At 34.5% G+C, this 21,448-nt stretch overlaps 2 protein-coding genes across 2 annotated transcripts in view; one reads left to right on the plus strand and one right to left on the minus strand.

The window, feature by feature from the left end:
• Nucleotides 1-9,547, minus strand: part of LOC144969096 (uncharacterized) — a 14,827-nt gene extending 5,280 nt beyond the window's left edge. Inside the window, exons 1-6 of the mRNA XM_078908145.1 lie at nucleotides 9,409-9,547; nucleotides 6,855-6,950; nucleotides 5,333-5,521; nucleotides 4,355-4,417; nucleotides 3,135-3,285; nucleotides 322-378 (exon numbers count right to left, since the gene is read on the minus strand). Coding sequence (XP_078764271.1) covers nucleotides 322-378; nucleotides 3,135-3,285; nucleotides 4,355-4,417; nucleotides 5,333-5,521; nucleotides 6,855-6,950; nucleotides 9,409-9,525 — 673 coding nt within the window. The 5' untranslated portion in view covers nucleotides 9,526-9,547. The remainder of the gene's footprint in view (nucleotides 1-321; nucleotides 379-3,134; nucleotides 3,286-4,354; nucleotides 4,418-5,332; nucleotides 5,522-6,854; nucleotides 6,951-9,408) is intronic.
• A 42-nt stretch (nucleotides 9,548-9,589) lies between these two features.
• Nucleotides 9,590-18,903, plus strand: LOC144969095 (nucleoporin Nup37-like). The gene is made up of 7 exons (XM_078908144.1): nucleotides 9,590-9,855; nucleotides 12,147-12,274; nucleotides 13,292-13,364; nucleotides 14,344-14,532; nucleotides 15,534-15,715; nucleotides 17,342-17,477; nucleotides 18,036-18,903. The coding sequence occupies exons 1-7, from the start codon at nucleotides 9,709-9,711 to the stop codon at nucleotides 18,150-18,152; spliced, it is 972 nt and encodes a 323-aa protein (XP_078764270.1). The 5' UTR covers nucleotides 9,590-9,708; the 3' UTR covers nucleotides 18,153-18,903.
• Nucleotides 18,904-21,448: the final 2,545 nt, after the last annotated feature.

Consider the following 21,448-nt stretch of genomic DNA (forward strand, 5'->3'; position numbering starts at 1 on the left):
AACTCTCTCTATAAAAATACGGTTTAAAACCTTTCATAGGATAGAGAGAAGCGAAATTCATCGATGATTATTATAATTACTGAGGTCCCATTTCTGTGGAAGCTTGACAAAATGTCCTTCTTTCCAATCCTCTGGGAATATGCCATCAAGGCACATGCCGTGCCTTTTTATCCTAAACAAGATATATATATATATATATATATATATATATATATATATATATAGGTCGATAAAAAGAAGGATAGCTAGGTAGACAGAAAGGAAAATACCTAGGTAGGTACAAAGGCCAGAAGGAAGACAGACTTTGATTAAGCAAATTACCTTCAAATACCTGACCATGGACAGATTCACCACCATTCCCTCTGCCATGATAGATGTCTGGGTGATGAAATATAATGTTTGACAAGAAACTATTAAATATTATATCATATACAAATTACAAATCGTTGATGAACAATGTATTCGTGATGGTAAGTAAGATGGTGTTGGCGATATTGCCAATTGACGATGGCAAAAATTACGACACTGGATATGCTGCTGATGATGATGATGATGATGATGATGATGATGATGATGATGATGATGATGATGTTGTTGTTGTTGTTGTTGATGATGATAATGATGATGATGATGATGATGATGATGATGATGATGATGATGATGATGATGATGACGATGGTGATGATGATGATGACGATGGTTTTGATGGTGGTGGTGGTGGTGATGAAACAGAATTTTGTCCATCAATTACGTCACGCTGCATTCATTGTCTTTTTACTTCATTCTGCCTGCGTGCCAATTGTTTTCACCATGCTGTCCAAGTTTCATTCATCTGCATGTTCTACCCTTAAAGAAGGCATTGTTAATGAAAACAGCATAGTAGGCAAAACCAGATACATCAGCAAAGCAGACAGAAGCAGGTATGTCAATGCAAAACTTCCTCGAAACTTGGATCCTACAAAACCAGACAACATCCAAGCAAGAGTTTTGAAAGAGCTTGCAGACTGTGTAGCACCCTGCCTCCGTTTGATTTTTCAGAGATCACTCGACACTGGCTGGTGATGTCCCAGAGATCGGAGAACAACTAATCTAGCTCCCATTTATAAGAAAGGACAGAGAACGATTCCTTCAAATTACGGCCCAGTATCTCTCATTTGTAGCTCAAACAAGCTTATTGAGCACAATATTGTTAGCCAGAAAATGAAATACAAAGATAGACACGATATCCTATATGAATTCCAACATAGTTTTAGGTCCAGGCGCTCATGTGAAACGCAATAACTCAGCTGTATTGATGACGTTTAAAAGTCTCTTGAGAAGGGCCAGCAAACTAATATATTTTTAATGGACTTCTCCAAAGCCTTTGAAAAAGTTGACCACAACATAATGTGTCACAAGCTTCGACAATATGGGATAAATGGAAAAATCAACAGATGGATTGACCACTTCCTGAAAGGCCGTACCCAATCAGTGGTCATTGACGGTGAATCATCCAAGTCTGTCCCAGTTGAATCTGGTGTTCCTCAAGGCTCAGTCCTTGGTCCCGCTCTTTTTCTTTTTTTATATTAACGACCTGGCAGATGCTCTTGAGTCTTAAATCTGCCTTTTTGCAGATGACACAACTGCATACCTGATAATAGAATCACAAGAAGATGGAGTACACCTGCAACACGACCTCGAGAGACTGGTGGCTAGGGAACAGAGGCACTGCATGGAGTTTCATCCTGAGAAATGCAATGTCATTTCCATCTCCAGAAAAAAATCTCTCATCACATGCAATTACAAGTTACACAATCACACCTTAGAGCACATAACATCAGCTAAATATTTAGAAATAACAATAAAATCAGACTGAAAATAGGATGAGCAAATCAACAATATCACCAAAAAAAAAAGCAAATAAGACCCGGGTTTCCTCCGAAGAAATATAGATATTAAATCAACAAGCCTAAAATCATTAGCTTACATTTACAAGTCATTGATTCGACTACAAATTGAATATGCATGCACTGTTTGGGACGCACACACAAAAAAAACCATGTTGATAAACTGGAGGCAGTACAGAGACGAGCCACTCATTTTGTTACGGGAAATTATGAGAAAACATCAAGTGTGAGCACCATGATATCAACTTGAATGGAAGTCACTCCAAACTAGGAGGAAAGTAGCACATCTGACCATGATGTATAAGATAAAGAACAACCTGGTGGTGATTTCAAATCCAAACACCGACACGAACATCCAGGACTTCCCACATGGACAGTTTCATTCCCCTGACATCCACCAAAGACCTCAGAAAATTCTGATTTTACTCAGAACAATCACAGATTTGAACAAATTTACCGTGGGAAGTTACATCTGTACCTACTTTAGATTTATTTAAAGAGCTTCTAGATCACTGCTGAATTTTCACCTTAACGTTATGTTTTTCATGTCAAAATCTTCATGAGTGAAGGTGGATGTAAAAGGGAGATTCAGAAATGCAGAATTGATTGCATGGCCATTCATCTTTTTAATGTGTCGAATAAGATTATGATTTTTTCCTTTGTTTTTTTTTTAACAAGACAAATGAAAACGTGCAATTTTTAAAAATCATTAATTGAAGTTGATAAGTTTTAAATAATACCTAACAAAAATGACAACAAATATGAAGAATACCATCCATGATAAAACTGGGCACTTTTTGAAACTATACCACAATTTATGCTCATTCTTATCAACAACATTATAGTAAGGAAAAAAACAATGGACAGTTTTGTTTGCTGTCTATTTATGGCTTAAAAGAATAAATATATAAAAGAGCATGTGAATTTTTTTAGAGCACAAAAATAAAAATCTTTAACAAAATCAAAGAAAACGTAAACTAGATAAATTTATAACGAATACATAAGCCAGTCTTGATGTGCAGTATAGAACTCTAAGGCTTTTAATGTACCTCGAAACTAGATACAAACAAACACGTATTTATGATTATAGTTATATCTACTAGTAAACGCTTAAATATAAACACAAAAATACATATATACTACATATTACATATAACCACGCTAAAGACATTGAAGAAATAGGAACTCAAGAACATGAATGAAACTTTGTTTTTATTCCTAGAAGAAAAATGAAAATGGTATTGATACCTCCTCCTTGAATCCAGCCATTCTTTACGATTCGATGGAAAATAGAATTCTCATAGCTCAACTTGTAGCCTGACTCCTCAGCTGTTCCTTTTTCACCAGTACAAAGTTGTAAGAAATTGGTGCAAGTCTTTGGTGCAATGTCTGTGTATAACTATTGATGAAAATACAAACAAAACATTCATTAATATTTTAATGGTGAGACTGAATTTTTCCAATCATAATTCTTCTAGCCATTTATCTGTTTATAGCATCGAACCAAACCATTTTAATCAAGAAAACATTAGTAAGGGATGCATATATCAAATTGCGGTTACTGTTCATTTTGCGAAAATAAATTCAAACCATGCCATTTAAAAATTAAGTCGATAATTATTAATTTCAATCATTAGGGCTTATTTATGGTTTTGGATTCATTTTTATCCAATACTATTGGAGTCACATCTTTGCCAGAGAACTAATTATATTTTATGAAACATTTTGTTCAATAATATTTTTGATTTGAATCAGTATCTAAAAATGTGTGTAGCTCCAATTTATGTGACATTTTTACATGTTCATACAATGATTTTTACATCAGGATATTTCAATTTCATCGGACTTCTCAGTGAAAGTGCTTCTAATGATATTACCCCCCCCCCCCTCCCCGATTTTAACAGAAATTTATGAAAATTATGTTTGAACAATCTTTCAAAGAACAAAACAATAAATGGGGTATATAACTCACAACTCTTCAAAAGTCTGAAGCAGAAGTTGGTTACAAAACATCCAGGAAAGCTTTGAAATAGAATTCCTCTTTTGCAGGACAACGCGACATCGCACCGTGCTGCAGTATCAACAGCAGTATCAGACGATTGCAGATATGAAATCTTACCTCATCTTTCCAACCCACTCGAATTGACCCAGTCAGACTATTTTTGTTAATGTCTCAGAGAAACGAAAAACTTCAAAAGGAATTGTTTTGAAGATGTAATTGGTTTAAAGAGCTTCAACAGACTGGTTGAAGGCCAAACTCAATACCTTCTACTTTTAAGGACTTTTAAAGGTTAACAAGAGATGTGAGGAGTGTACCATTTTAGCTTGAGACCATGTAGAAGAATATATAATGTAAGTGTGCAAATTTTCATGAGAATCGGAACAAGCCTTCATAATCAGGGCTATTTATATTTGATCAACCCTCTTAGATGACATTTTAAAAAAATATTTGAATAATGTATATTTACCTCAATGACAAGACTCCCTACAGATTCTCCTCCGATGGAAATGTCAAGATATACATGTTCATGCTGTGAATAAGGAAATGATAATAATAATAATAATAATAATAATAATAATAATTACATGTATATATATATATATATATATATATATATATATATATATATAATATATATATATATATATATATATATATATAATTGGTAGATATAACATATCAGAAAGTACTAGTATCCTATCCAAAGGGTAGTAAGCAATTGCTATTTTCCATGTCATGTTACAGACAATAGGATAAACTCTGGCTCCATGGGTCCAATGGCTTTGAAGGACTACTTTATCAGCTGAATAAGACAAGTTTCTTTAATCAATATTTAATTTATTTTTGATATTATTCTCTAAATTGTTTAAAAAAGTATTGATAAAAAATAGTTAGATTTTTAACAGTACTTGTGAATGGGATCATAAAATGCCTTTTAAAATTCTTAAAATTATAGTTGATTTTATTTTTAAATATTTGGAAGACAAACTACAAGAGTCTTTTTATTATTGTGGTCTAGCTTTACCTGATTGAAATCAAAGAATTCACATTTTTTTAAAGCATTGTTGGAAATGACACGCCATTTGTGTTGAAGTATGTATTTTTGACTTGTAAATTTCACAAAAACTGACTTTCTCCAACATAACTATGAAATTTCAAACCATAAGAAGAGACAATGTGACCAATTGGTTTCATATATGTACTGTAAACAAAACTGGTCTCATAACATAGCCCTAGGGTATGCCAAATATCAGGGGATTATCAGTAGATTTGACATTATCAATCACAACCGTCTGCTATCGATTTGTCACATACCAACTAAACCATTTACATATTTGACCTTTTATTTAAAATACAGTTTTCAAACCATTTCAAAATAATGTCATAGTCAGCTGTATCAAAAGATACAGGACAACTCTTTCTAGACTTTCAATAACTAACTCACCTTTTGTGAATTAAGTTTGTTCTTGTAGGCTTCCTCTGTGAGTGTTAAATACAATGGCTCGGGACGGTATTCTTCAAAGTTGTGATTATCTTCAGCCCAATTTATGAAATCATCTGGACCACCTATTAATTCTCCATTTACGAAGGCTATGGCTTTTTCACTGAAAGCCCAAACTTCCCCTCTTAGCTCCTGTTAATGATAAGAAATTGAGAGTTTAATGTTTGCAAATTTATAGGAAAAAAAAGATAATTTGAAATAAGACTTTATACAGGGCTTTTCCATTTTTGAAGCTTGACGAGTTCTAGCATGCTTCATTTATTTATTCAGTATGGATACACATTTCCAATTCATACAGTACGAGTTAGATGTCTTTTTGACACCAATACTCTTACAAAATCCATCACTGCTTATAGTCAAGAGCCCTTTTCCACACGAGTCAAGTGAACTAATGTGTGAAAAGTGCATTCATTACGTCTGGACTTGGATCAGAGCTTTGCAATCTCAATCATTGTCAAACATCTGGTAATCGATTATGTTCAAATGACTCGATACAATATGAGACACCATACCTACTGGTGAGCCATCGATGCCAATTAGTACTAAATCTTCAGAGCCAAAGGATCATCAGATCTCGAGCCTCTTCAATTACTGTAATAGGATAGGCATAATAAATAATTTTTGTTAACTTCTGAATAGGATGGTAACCCCCCAGCAGCAATTGTTACTCAAACTGAAACCAGAATCTGACACAACTCCTTTTTCAATGTTGTGAGATCCGGGACGTGAGAAAAACATAAGGTCAATTCTTTTGTGCAGCTATCTGGTCTTGTGGTATGACACTCGCTTTTGGGTTGGAAGGTCCTGGGTTCGAGCCTCACTCAATGCATAGTTGAGTCCTTGGAAAAGGCTCACATTCTCTCACCATACTCAGGTGTAAAATGAATACCTGGCCATTAACAGCACGGTCTCTGTAAATAAAAATTGTAATATCACCGGACAGACTCTCTCATTCTATATGTTATCTGACAGGAATATATATGAGTGGCAACAATTTCAAATCCTCGATGTAAGTTAAAATTTTTATTTTACATCGTACAGTGCTGGGTGGTTATCGACGTGGTCATAACATGTTTCTTAAAATCATCGCCACATTTTGAATCAGCCACATGTTCTTGTAGATTGTTTCTTAAATCAATCACAAGGAACAGTGCTCTTTTTTTAAATTCAAGATGCTTGCTACAGATAAATTGCTTTAAAAAAATTAAAACAAGTCATCATTCACCTCATCAAATCTGCTTATAAAATGCGTCCCCTACTTTCATCTTGCAAAGCATTTTTTTCTCATTTGGGAATGGAAATGTTTAAATTCATATTTCCATAGATTAAATAAGACTCCTCAACAGTTTTTGGGTTCAGGCGTTTTGATAAAAGAGTAATTTTAATCCATCAATCTATGAAGTATAAGTTTTCTTGTAAAAATGAAAAAAAATGGATTTTATTATTTTATTGCAGCTTTTCTTACCTTTCTCTTTTTTTCGATAAAAATGTCCCAGTCAAACTGTAACATGCCATGGATGACAGGACTTGGGAACTGACCTGGATTTCTTTTATGTAAATCCTACAGAAAACATAATCAAGAGAATTATTAGGTTGTCTAGAAAAGATAAAAAGTAATTTTCAAAATTTTGACTAAACAATAAATATAAAATGATAAATTATTTTGTAGTTGCTTATTTCAAACTTCAGAATACCAAAAATGTTACTTTAAAAAAATATGTTAAAATCCTTCAAAAGATTGTTTTAAAAAGTTGTGACCAGTCTGCTTGATTTCTACCAAAATGAAAAAGAAGCTGGCATACTTTATATATTTTGCTGTCTGCGATTTTTATGTCATTTAAAACTCTGAACCTACCATCTTTCGTTTTTATCATAAAAGGGAATTCAGGCCTATAAATGGTCCCGTACATGGGAAAAATTGAGTACAAACAGTCCTTCAGTATCTTAAAACTATTATTGTCATTGTCATTTTTATAAACAATATATAATGCAGCCCACTTATAATGACATCCACTACAGTGACATCCTCTCTATAGATAGTATGCGTTTGGCTAAGGAGCTCACAACATTGCCATCCAGAAGTTATAATGGACCAACACACAAAACTATGTGTAACGTTTAACGTTTACAGTCTGGTTAATACAGTTTAGTGAGAATTACTCATAAACGCGGATGGCAAAAGACAATAAATAGCCACATTGAGTCTGAGTCCCAATTTTTTCTCAGATATATCATAAGTAACAAGGCTCTGTTGTTTCACGAAGCGACATGACACAATTTTCAATATAGCCAATTTCCGCTGAAATCACAACTGTAGATCGTTGGGAAAAGACATCCATCGTCAAGTATTTAACCACCACCCCCATCCATTTCTGATTGCTCTGCTATAACGACAACTCTCTATGACATTTTTTTTTCTGGTTCTGATGATACAACACTATGGCTTTCCAATAAAATTTGTGACTATCATCCATTAGCTGTATAAATATACTACTTGCCAAGTCATCCACGATGGAAAATTAACAGAACCCTTCTCAGTGAAAACTGGAAACTGGTGAGGCTGTCTTTTGTCACCAACAATCTTTTTGATCGCTATCGACCGGGTCATGAAACAGGCTACCACAGGACAAAAATAGGAATTCAATGTGAACAAACTACATGATGTCGACTATGCAGATGACATCTGTCTTCTCTCTCACAGCTTAAAAGATACACAAGAAAAGCTAAACAAAGTAACACAAGAAGTAACGAAAACAGGACAGAAATGATGAGGTTAAACAGCAAGCAATTTTACCCTATACAACAACACCAAAGAGATATCAAAGGGTAGATAAATTTGTATACTTGGGTAGCATAGTAAGCAAAGAGAGAGGAACAAACGAAGACATTAAAATCGGGTAAATAAAGCATGATATGCCTTTAACACTCTTCAACCAATATGAAATTCAAAGGCTCTTACATTGAAAAATAAAATCCCGATATTCAACACAAATGTGAAGTCTGTTCTTTTATACGGTTTGGAGACATAGCGAGTGACTAAAAGCACCACAAATAAGCTTTAGCATTAAAAAACAAGTGCTTCAGAAAATAAACTGTAGGGGCCAGACATCATCACAAATGATGAACTGCACCAAAAACTGAACCAGTCACCTATTGAAATGGAAATAAAGAAAAGGAAACGGGGTTGGATTGGCCAAACCCTCAGGAATCCTGCAAGCAATATCACCAGTCAGAGTTTGGACTGGAACCCACAAAGAAAGAGGAGGGTTGGTCGACCAAAGCAAACATGGCGATGAAGCATTGAGAATGAGTTGAAAGCATCAAGACAAACCTGAGCCCAGATATGGAAGACCCCCAAAAGCCGAGTCAGATGGAAGAGTGCTGTTGCGGGTCTATGTTCCAAAAGGAATCAAGAAGCGTCAGTAAGTTAAGAGGATGTCGGTATAGAGAGATTGAAATGTATGTTTTATTTTACTCGTCAAATCTCCTCGTAATCATATTTTGATTACAATTCAAATGGGGAAAAATGTTGATGTCAGCTTATAAGAACATTTGAAGGAAAATGTGTTTGTTGTAGATTTTACACTCTGAGCCAATTTAATACCGTTGTCAAGTCCCTAGAATCTAGAATATTTTAATACAAATTTAAGAGGAGTCAGAAACAAAGAATGAATTCTTTCATTCTGTAGGTGTAGGGATTTTTATGCAGATTTTCCTTCAAAATATGATGGCAAAAATAATTTGGAATAGATTTGATCCGAGATAAATGATTGAACTGATCGTGGTACTATCATACACAGTATATATAAAGTTAGAAATATAGATAGTTTTTATTTATCTATTAATTTTATTGTCTTGAGATTGACAATAAAGCCAAAGCAAGCTAAGACTAAGACTAACTAAGAAGGAGTTAGAAGAAGTTGGATTGGATGCCATTCTAATGTGGTGGGCGCATGTTGTAAGATTATTGAATATATTTATGTGTTGAATGCATACATGTACAGTTGACCTATACTTACGTCAGCACATGATTTTGCTTTTATGAAATTAATATCATTTATAAGCCCGTAAAGAGCGATCTTACAAACGGTCTCCGCCATCTTGTTGATTTCACCCTTGGAAACCACAAGGGACATCACCCTCTTTCATTTTAATAAAAAAATTCAGACTGGCATTACTACCGAATTCCGAAGATAAAATCAAAATAAAACGAAAGTACGAAAGTTAGCGACTAAGCAAGTGACTATCCCTGTGGCGCCACATTATAAATTACTCATAAATTCCAGTTAAGCACATTTTAAAACTGTTACTAAAAGAGGATGAAGGAAGACGAGCAGAACTCAACGTACACAATTCCTTGCTCTAGCACTGTGCAGTGTGTTGAGTTTTGTCCTTTTGAATGGTCTTGTCAACTACTTGCCGTCGCCAAGTCATCTGAAATTTCAGTGTTCTCCTGTCGTTTTCAGGTTAGTGGTAGTTTGATTGGACGGAGAGGGTTGTTTTGAAGCTGAGATCATTTAATATTAGATAATAATGCATGCGGAGCTCTCTCTCTCTCTCTCTCTCTCTCTTTCTTGGTGGGGGGAGAGGAGGATGATATTATTACAAGTAGAAGGCCTAAAAAAAAGGCCCAATAACAACAAAAACAAACAATTAAAAATAAAAAACAAAAACTGGCCTCCTCAACATAATAATAGTACAAGAAACAGTTCCATAAATGAAAATACAGTTTTACATTGTAAGACCAAAATCGTGGTCTTCCTAGCAAAAATCTAAAAATATTGTTAGGTGGCGTTTTTATTTTTATGCACCTCCGTTGGAGGTGTACAAAAACACACCGTTTTTATGTACCTCCGTTGGCGTAGCTGGTTAATTAATTAAATATTGCTGCTTGAAGCTCGAAGGAAAAAATAACGATAAGTGTTAAATTGTAAGCCTCAATTTATTAGACGAAGACAGATAATTTGGGCGTTTCGGGTTTCCCCTTTATCAACAAAACACGACAAGACACTAAGTAGGACAAATGAGAGATGTGTGAATGGCGTAGTTAAGGTGAATAATCATAAACAATGATGGGACAGGAAATAGAATACCCGTTTGTAAGGAAGTACAAATTTAATTATGACAATAAATATTAATAAAATTAATTAAAACACCGTTTTTATGGGGGTGTAAACGTGCGGTGTAGAAATAGACCCACAGGCACAGGAAAAAAAAGAGGCTTCTGATCTTATTTTCTGTGAATAGACCCGTATACGTCTGTGAGGTTTAAATAGTTTTAGATTGTAGTTTAGCACACTGCTTAGTGATTACTGATGTACGTTTATAGAATGATAATAAATTAAAGAATAATAACAATAATTTGAAAATCAAAGGTAAAAAGAAACATGGCACACAAATACTGATCTCAACTAAATGAATAATTTTAGAAAATTAAAATCGAAAGTTTTTTTATGCATGATATAAAGTCTTTGAAAAACAACAACAAAAAAAAAGGAAAACACGAAACAAAAACTAATTTTTTTTTTAATATCCACACTGGGAATTGAACCCAGTCTTTCAAATTGAGAGTCTGACAGCTTGTACACTACGCTACGGAGCCACCTGATGGTTCATAACATTTAATAAGGTCTTTCTATAACATTATTTTTCCTTCAATGAAACTTCTATTTTCTGGGTTTAAATTTCGATGTTTTAGATTATTATCCTTTTTTAACATTTATTAACAATGACGTATCTACGGATGTCACAATATAACTTTTGCCATGTCCAAATACAGAAACACAGCATCACTGATTAAATAGGATGGAATGCGCATGAGTAACGGAGGTGCGTAAAAACTATCCGTTAAGATACACCGTCAACGGAGGTTCATAAAAACACTACGATATTGTTAACAAATAAAACTAAATTAAATTTTGTTTGGTCGGCTGGCAGATAACTTGCAATCTCTTTTCTGACCTTTTTTTGTGTGGGGGTGGGGCGGGGAGGCATGATTATTACCTAAAAAAAACCAACCCCCCACCCCCCCCAAAAAAAAAACCAAAACAAAACAAAATAAGAACGGCAACAAAAACAATTTATAAACAGAAGAAAAAAATCACCTCTTCAACAGAAAGAAACATTTCCATAAACGAAAATCCGGTTTTACGTCGGGGAGCCAAAATGGGTCTTTTTGGCTTGGGAGACCAAAATCTTAGTGAAGGAAATTATGTGCAGGCATTTGAGTAGCAAATAAGATGGTGGGAGGGGGGGAGAATGTGAATAATAATTTTTAAAAAAATAAAAATTAAGTGAGCTGATGAAAACAAATTTAGTCGCTGAAATGTGGCTGATGCATGGGATATTTTTATCTTTCCTTGAAGTACCTCCTAAAGACTCTAAAGGAAAATATATTTATTTTATTTTAAAACTCTTATTCCAGAAAGTACAAGTTGCTATATAACATCAGAGGAGATCTGTCGCTTCTTTGAACATGTTTGTGTGTTGTTTTTTTTTTGTTTGGGAGGGGGGGGGGGAGGGATTTGTTTACGAAAATTGTCTATGAGATTATTGTTGGTTTGATCACAGAATCCAACTAAATCAATGAAGATCACTCTAAATATGAGGGGTTGAATTTAATAGACTTGCACCCTATAATAAAATCAAAACAGTTGCAAACTTCTAAATCATGGAACCAAAATCTAAATGAATGATTTTCTAGCCTTTGTCAAGCTAAATTAAGTTCTATTATGCTGTTTTCTTTTTAACACCCCAGGAAGAAGATGCTTCAATTTCCTCTGGTATTGAATGTACTCACCTTCATGATTTCACTACAACGGCTGGTACTTTGGCCATGGCCTGGAATCCACAAACATCCTTACAGGTCTTACCTAAGGTTATGAGGTAAGGCTTGAACATTTTTTCCTTATTTTATTTGAAGTTGTACCTTAACATTGAGAAATTTAAGAGCAGGCACCGGTGTAAGATAAAGATCTGAACAAGTGAGTATGAAAGGTTCCAGACAAAGCAAGAAAGAAAAATAGAAGAAAAAGACCATCCCAAAAAATCAGTCTGTTTCGACTAGGGAGGTAGAATGATATTTTTGGGATAGTTTTTGTTGTTGTATATTTCTTTCTTTATTTGTCTGACACCTTTCATACACACTTGTTCACACCTTAAAATTGATAACTTATGATTTTCTCTTTTTTTTTCAAAAAAATACACAATGCAGGCCTATAAATCTTCCAACATTTGTCGGATTTCTGACAGTAAGATTTTGATTGATAAATTCTGTTCAGTGCTGACATTAAAATAATAAAGTAAAAGTAAAAATGTAATTCAAAAGACAGAGCCAACATAAAGAAAATAAAAGAGTTTTATTTCATGCCTCGAAAAAAAATTTTTTTATTCCGTTTCGAGCGCCGACTGGATTTCTCTTTAGCTGATTGTTATATTTTTATTAGTGTTAGTTTGCATCACTTTTAAATTACATCTACACTTGTTTAAGTAATACAGCAAAACAGAAAAAGAAAATTTAAAAAAAAAACAAAGACCAAAAAGCATTGAACAATAAAATAATGTAGGAATTAATCAAGCCCAATCATTACCTTAAACATCAGATTTATTGGTGTTCCTCTGTTGTTTGAAAAAAAAAAATAGTGCAATAACTATGAAATGTTTATACAAGACTTCTTTGTAAAATTAAGAGTTCCTTGTTTTGCGCGTTTATGGCCAGGTCTGAATTGTATTTTCTTTGTCATAATGGGTTGAGATGAAAAATTTGAAGATCGATAATGAAAAGCATGCAATTATGACAACAGTTACAACTGTGCAATACATGTAGATATCCAGTGAACTGTCTATTGCATTTTGTTTTTAATGATTTTATCTAATGAAATGAATTCTTTTTTTTCCTCCCAGTTTGGCAGCAGCATTTGATGATCAGACACTTATTTTGTACTCAACCAATATGGGTTCAGCAAATTCAGTAACTGTAAGCATTGCAAATTTCTTTATCTTTTACTTTAAATTACATGCTCAATGCTTATTTGTAACTACACACTTCAGTTGATCTGATTTATTCCTATACATCTTGGCAGGAGTAATCAGCTGCACAACATCATCCTTTTTTGTTTTTTGTAGTTTGAACCGTTGGTACGTTCGAAATTTACCAAGGATTCATTTTGTGACATATCGTTTTCAGATATCCTAAGAGGTTTCTTCACTAGTTTCTTTGCATTGCAATTTGCAGTCTTGTCTCCCTCTCTCTCTCTCTCTCTCTCTCTCTCTCTCTCTCTCTCTCTCTCTCTCTCTCTCTCTCTCTCTCTCTCTCTCTCTCTCTCTCCCTCTCTCTGCCCAACTTCCCAATCATTGCTGTGATGATAATGTAATCAGGGTACATAAGAGGGGTAGACAGGAGATAGATGCAGATAATAAAATAGTGGTGGACTCATTTTAAGTTACTGTGAAAATATTATAAAAGAGAATTGAAAAGAAATCTTACTGTAGTCAGACATTTTAGTTTATAAATATTTAAGTATGAATTCTCTACTATGCCCTGCTTTATTATTTATTTAATGGGTAACTGAGCACAAGACCGAATAAGTAAGTAAGTAATGGGTAACTGAAAAAGAAGGATCAAGTTTTATTGGTGCATCGGGTTCCCTTCATAATTTTATATATGGCAGGCTTTGTTTAGAGGTTACGTGTGCATTAGCGTGTCTAGGCAGATTGTCGGCACCTGAGCACAATAGAGGATAAGAACCTCTTTTATCTTCCAGATGACAATATTTTTCGATATCAAATTGTCGATGTGTTCTTGTGTGCCAAGGGATGAAGTGTGTCAAGGGATGAAGTGTGTCAATCAACTAGCTGCCCGGGGCGTTTTTTTCTTAATCAATCAAAACAAGACGGTGTACTAATAAATTAACATGTAGGAATTATTAACTCGCATAAATTATATCTGATCACAGGTTTTGAGTGGTCATCAAGGATTTGTGAATGCTTTGACCTTTGACCCCAATGAAGGGTCCCTTCTGGCCAGTACAGGTGACGATCTAACATGTCGAGTGTGGTCATCGGAGAAAGCTCTTCAGGAATCTTGTTTCCAGTTGTCTGCCCCTGGAGTTGCAGTTTGTTGGCATGCAGATGAACCTGCCAAGGTTAGTTCTTCTTTTTCTCCTCCTCTCGCTCTTGTTGTTGTTGTTGTCCTTCTTCTTCTCCTCCTTCTCCCCCTTTTCGTCTTCTTATTCTAAAATAATATTACTGGGTGTACTGTTTTCTTGCTGTGAGTTCCTTTACAGGTGTGTGTTTGTGACGACATATTTTGCTATAAAAAGCTCTGATTGCGTTCATACGTTCTTTCTTTTTTCAGTATATAATTCAACAAAAATAATAATCTTAACTGTTTATCTCACATATTGGGATCCATCTAAAAGCCCACCAACAGGGTGGAGATTCATATCTTAGTTCATATAACTAGCCATAGGGATTTTGTTATTTATTTCCTTTATCTCTTATCATGAACAAGGTGTAAAACTCTATTCACGTCATAAATAAAAGTAGAAGTGGGCTTCAGATCTTCAAATCACTGCAGACTTATAAAGTTCGCTATTTTGTGCTCTGTTTATCCAGACACTGTGAGAAACAATAAGTGGGTTAGTTTTCACACAACTTCTATTAGCCTTCCATTAGTTGTACTGAAATCTTACCTTTATTTTATATGCTTCTATCGACAACTTGGAGTCTGGCAGTCAAATTTGTCCTCTGTGTCTTTGAATTTGAAATGGATTTTCAGCTCCGAATGGTGATATATCGAGGATGTCTGTCTCTAACAGAGTAAGGGCGAGAGGAGGAATTTCCTGCTTTTAGAAAATGACATTTCCCCCAATAAAATGTACTGGCACTGAGAGACTTGGTGTGTGGTGGAACAAACAGGTGCAGTTTCTCACTCACTTGAAGTTGCTTAGATTATCAATTATAGTTTACCATCTAATTCGCTCTAAAACTGGGGGTTAGTACAGTAAACACAGGGCTTAAAGGCAATCATTCAAAATTTTCTTCCTTTTACACTTTCGCCATCATCAGCACTGATATAAGATGTTTTACAACATTAATACAGTAAATTAAATTTCCCTGAATTGTATTTAATTCTATTTTTCAGTTAATGGTGGCTCAAAAAGATGGTGTCATTCGATTCTTTTCCCTACATAATCAACAACCAATTATGAGTTTAAGTTGTGGGCAATCTCCATTGATGGCAGCTGATTGGTCCAGACACAACAACCTTTTGGTTGGCGCCATGGCAGGAGCCGAATGGGTGGTCTTCAATATTTCTTTGTCAAGGTCAGTTTTTAAAAAAAAATGTTTGTTTTTTTGTTTATTTATTTATTTTACCTTTTTTTTTTTTTGAGAGGGTGTTAATTTAAAGACATAAGCATACTTGAGATAGTAAAATTCCAAAGTTTAAGTCCATTTCAGACAAAACAGGTGTATAATTTTTTAAATATTTTTTTTCATTTTTGGCCTTTATTATAAGTTGAACAGTTTTTTTGTTTTTGACACTTTAAAATCGGATCAAATGTCTGGAATCAGTACCTAAAAAGGCATTAGCAATAATGACCTCAGACCATGTTAATGTAAGCCTATAATTACGGCAAACAACAACTGTTCTATCCTGCTTTCATCATTGGTCAATGTCTGGTTTGTTGGAATTGTTTTTATACATGTATTTTTTATTATCTTTCTTGGGATGGAGGTGAATTTTCTTCTTCTGTTTTTGTTTGTTTAATTATTCATTTTTACATGTGTTTGCTGGGTTGTTTTTTTAAGCAGGTGGTAATTTGTTAGGATTGCTGATTTATTTTTATTGCATGGAACAGTTTTTCTTGTAACTTGGTGACGGATGCAATTTCTCTAATCGGGAATTCTGAAAAATGTTGCAGCATGTATTCTTTCACAAGGTCACGACCCTTTCTCGTCTCTTTGTTGGTGATGATAGGCGGTTCTTCATTGCTTAAATCTTCTTTATTGTCTTCATTCAGTTGTGATGTTGATGTAGATGATTTGTTGGTCATGTCATATCTGACGTCTTAATTGAAAACAATAGCTTTTGTATGACGAAAGACATCAATATCTAGAGAAGGGGGTTGGACTATAGAATATTCTTCGGGTTGAACTGGTGCTTATTGGATTGTGTAAACTAGCCAGTCACACATGATTGATGCCTGTTGATTATGGTGGCACACATATTCCATCACCACGTTGAATGAGGAGTTGGAGCCAAATAATTGGAATGGATAGACAAATAAGTTACCTACCTGACTTTCATTGGATATGAAGAAGCGTTTTAAATTGGATTATTCTTCAATTGTTTTTCCATTGAATTAAAACTAGATTAGGTGGCCAGACAATGTCGATCAGTGTGATGTTCAGATCATCGGATCACGGTGAATCCTCGATATTGTAATGGTTTGTTCCCATAATAAGTGATCGGATGCAGAATCAAGAATTTCCAGATTATGGTGCACATATAAAGAGAGAAAAAAAATCTGTCACCAGGTGACCTGTCCCGATAATGGAGACAACCGGATTTTGGAATTCTGGATTAGAGAGACCTGACTGTTTTTAACTATTTTCCAGATAGAAAATATCTAATCTCAAGTATCAAAATGTTAATACAAGTGTTTACATATTGTGGCCATTTGCACAATGTCTAAATTTGCAGCCCACCTAATAAATCACTTTTTAAAAAAATTCATTATCGCCTGTAATTTTTACCCGCAACTAATACACAAAACTGTAAAATTATGTGTTTGGTCTAATATAGAGAGAGCTATTCGCCTCTCTTTTTGTTTAAATACAATAGCAAAGAGCTTTAAAATGTTCACACATTTAGCTGTTATAGAAAACCATGTTGGGTATTGTTTGTGATGTTATTAAAAGAAAATATTTCTTTATTTTTTCTAATAGCCTTCCCATAGAGCGTAGACAGGCACATAGTGAAGGTGGTCGTGCATTTCGATGGTCCCGATGTCATGAGTCTCTTTTGGCCACCTGTGGCAGGCCAGGGGGACAACTGAAAGTTTTCAATACACGGCATCAACAGGTATGGAAATGAAAATCTTAAGAGCCATCTAATGATAGGAAAATAATGAAATTTATTTCTGTCGTGCCTTTCCCATGGTTGGTACAACTCAGGGTGTGCAAAGTAAAATTCAGCAGTAGCTTGCAAGAATCCAAAAACAACTTAGAATTAATGGTATTTTCAAATAAAGATTTTTAAAAAAAGTATAACTTTTGGTCATTCTATCCCTATAGCTCAGCTGATAATCACTTGACTCATAAGCAAGGTACTGGTTTTGGCCTTGGTTGAGTTGGGCTTTTTCTTTTTGGCCCCACTGTCAACATAGCATTGATTTGGTAGAAATGGAAAGCAATAATACATTTTTCGAATTGCACGAACAGCATAAAATATGAGTCTTTTCTTGAAAATGGCACACATGGCAGTTTTCATCTAATAATATTATGGACTTATTTTTGATGTGAATAGTTTTTATTGTTGTTATCAAATATGACATTTTGTGTGAATACTCAAGAAATATATTGTAGTTATTCATTTTTTCATATATATATATATATATATATCAATGTTTGACCTCACCAGATGCATATCAATACCAGCATGAAAGTTTCCTATGGGTTGACGTGGCATTTGATGCTTCCTATTGTGGCTGTGGGTGGAGACAAAGCTGTGCATCTTTGGAGTATAGAGTCTATCTAAGGATTAATTCCTGCATTTCCACTCGTTTGGTTTTCATAACTTTATGATTTTATCAGTGAGCAACAAATGGTGGAAAATAGAAATATGTGTTCATTTCTGAAAGTTTAAAGGTGCTTTTTGTACAAATTAAGAGTTGCCACTCCACAATTTGAATGTACATTAATTTATATCCGAATGGGATAAAACAAAAGTAAAGGGAGAAAATAAATAAAAATCTGATAAACTTTCTGTTGATTCAGCAAATATGACTTTAACTTTGGGAGTGCTTGTCCAGGCTGCATTTCGCCCAAATAGTGTCTAAGCTGGTTTTATCCAAGCTATACATTATAGCCCCTGACTACTATAAATATCGATATTGTCAGATTGGAGCAGCTGACTGATCATATTATTAATTGTTATCAGAATTTATCTCGAATATTAAAAAGATGTTTAATGGGCAAATCTTCAGCACTGTTAAAGTGGAAAATAATCAAATAATCGAACAAACATTGTATCTTTAAAAGAAGAGGAATGGATTTTAGTAAAAATATGTATCAGTATAAATGATTAACAACAATTCTTGTCGATTTCAGGTTTTAATCATTCTACTTCAAAAGTCCTTTGTTTTATGTGCAAGGCTAGATTTGGCTGTATGTATTTTGTGATTTTTATTCAGTTCTGTGTGAACCAATGTCTTAAACATTCACAAATGGAATATTTGTGTTGTTTTCTCTCGATAATACAATAGGAATGAATAAAAATTAAATTGAAATACTTTTCTGTGTTGTTTTAGCTAATAAATTAATTAAAATTATCGCAATAGTCCTGTCCACTTGATTGACTCAGTACACTGTTGTCCGTTTTACACTGCGATCCCACTAATCGTCAAACCTCCAATGACCTACTGGCCACTATAATGCTGTGTGGCTTACAATACGAAGATTATCCCTTTCTCTCTTTACTTGCCATTAACACAAATTAGACCTGTAAATGAGCTCTATAAAAATTGACTGAAACTCTTCGACAAACTGAAGATTCAATTATTTTTTTTTTTAATAAGGGCATCATTGGAGAGGAGAGTGATAAATACAATATATCAAAATAGTGGGTGTTATTTCTTACTGGTATGACTGCCATAATTTGATGTAGAAGGAATGCTAATAAGCATGTCATTCATATAGGTAAAGATGACTTCATCAAAGTCATATTCCTGCCTCTGGAATTTTTTTGACATAGAAAAATAATCACCATTATCATCTTTAACTTCTAGCCATGACCAATTGAATTTATTCCTCACGGGACTCACATCTTTATCGATACTCGACAAGTCTGAATTGCGATCCACGAACAGCTCAGCCATTGTGAGAACATTAGAATAATGTAGCAATGAGCAAACTTGATTTTCAATCAGTAAATTTAAATGACAGAGAGAAAAAAACTTAAATAAATATGACTTCAGGCCAATACACTGAATTATTAAGTAGAAGTAGAAGTGAATTATCAAGAAGAAACCGGCAGGCGTAGCGGAAAAATTCAAAGAATCGAAATGAAGGTAAATCGCCACAAAACAGCAAGCTCGCTTGGGCTTGAGCAAAACAATGCCAGAAAACGTCCTGATTCGCACGGGAATTAATTAGGCTACTTACCATTGTTCCTTATGATCAGGTACTCAATCAGTGAAGAAACGGTCAACCAGTTTGTTTACAACGTGAGGCAATCGAAATGTGCTTGTAGCAATCTATCCTACCTTTCGATTTGAAGATGTCTACATAACGGACTTGCGGCATTCGCAATTTACTTTATCATAGTTTTGAGACTCGAAGGGTAAGGTAAATGTGGTCAATTTTGGCTTAGATGAAACAGTGAAATTTATCGCTCGGTGGCTCAGTTAAAATTGGCTACAGTTGGGATCACGACGGATTGGAAAGTGAAAAAAAAATTTAACGAAGGATGTGTGAAAATACCCAGGGAAGTGTTCAGACACGCCTTTTATAAAAAGCGCCGCTTTGTCTTGGCAATATATACATCGTTAATATAAACGGTCCCCATGAGCTATGCGTAGCGCTGTGGAACACTCCTAATTATTTTACGGTCATTCGACTACGATTTGTGAATTCTTTCTTTTTTTATTTCTTTCCTTTTTTAAATATTTGAATTTGACAAATTGACTGATTTCAGTTAATTGACTGAGAATTTACAGGTCTAAATGGTAGCGCGAGTGCTTACTTACCAACTCCCTTTGGATAGACTGCTGGTGTGTTGCAAAGTACTTCCTGACCAGATCTAGCAACAACTTCATGACTGGGAAACAGTGGGAAGGAGTTTTAGAAAAAAATCTTGGAACCAGTATGTCACTTTGACTTTGAGACAAGTGATGTTTTGTTTTTATTGTTTTTTAAGGGTTTTACTGCGCTTGCAACACAATAAGGTCATATCAGCGCCAGTAAAAAGGAAGAAAATGGGAGAGTAAAAGGCTCTAAAATTACAAAAAAAAGCATCCAAGTAAAGGTAAGACAAATGGGAATTTGTTCAAATAGGAAACAAATGTAGATTTCAAGAGCACACTATCAAAGTACTTTGTTTGAGATCACCTAAAAGTCTCATCCAGACACAAGCACAGGTCCCAAGGTATACACTCAAATGTTTACAAATCGTATATAATATGTAAATAATGTAAACAAAACAAAACAGTGCATAACAGAGAGATGCTTTACAAGACAAAAAATATCATCTCCCAAAACTAACTATACATTTGACTGTTTCCCTCCACTAAACCAAGTAATCTCATTCCAAGACAAAGACAGAAAGCATGTTGGAAAACAGAGATATAGGGGGATAGAAGACAGTAAGTGCCTCCCTGCCCACTATGGGAGATAGGGAACCCCACCCAGAAAATGGGGACATGGAACCCATGTCCCTATAGAGAGAATGTTGTTACAACAGATGTTTTTATACGTGGGCTGCAATGTATAACATATATACATTTTATTCAGTGTGATGTGTATGCCTAGACATAGCACGAAAAGGTAAATTTGTTACTTATCATTTTATTAATAATGAAAAAACGATATGAATATGAGTAAATGCCGGGTATTGACAGACTAGGTCATAGTGTTGAATTAAAAGCCTGTGCCAGTGGGAAGTAAGGACTGGCAATATCTCTCCCTCTTCGTGCAAAGAGATTTTTATGTTTTTAAGGGATCTATGGTGCTTGCAACACATTTAGGTCATATCAGCGCCAGTAAAAACGAAGAAAATGTGATAGTCGATACATTCTAGAATTACAATGAGGTTTGTAAAAATATGAGATCAAGATT

The sequence above is a fragment of the Berghia stephanieae genome, chromosome 3 (assembly GCF_034508935.2).
Source record: "Berghia stephanieae isolate SIO BIC M18660-M18661 chromosome 3, UCSD_Bste_1.3, whole genome shotgun sequence".
NCBI lineage: Eukaryota > Metazoa > Mollusca > Gastropoda > Nudibranchia > Aeolidiidae > Berghia > Berghia stephanieae.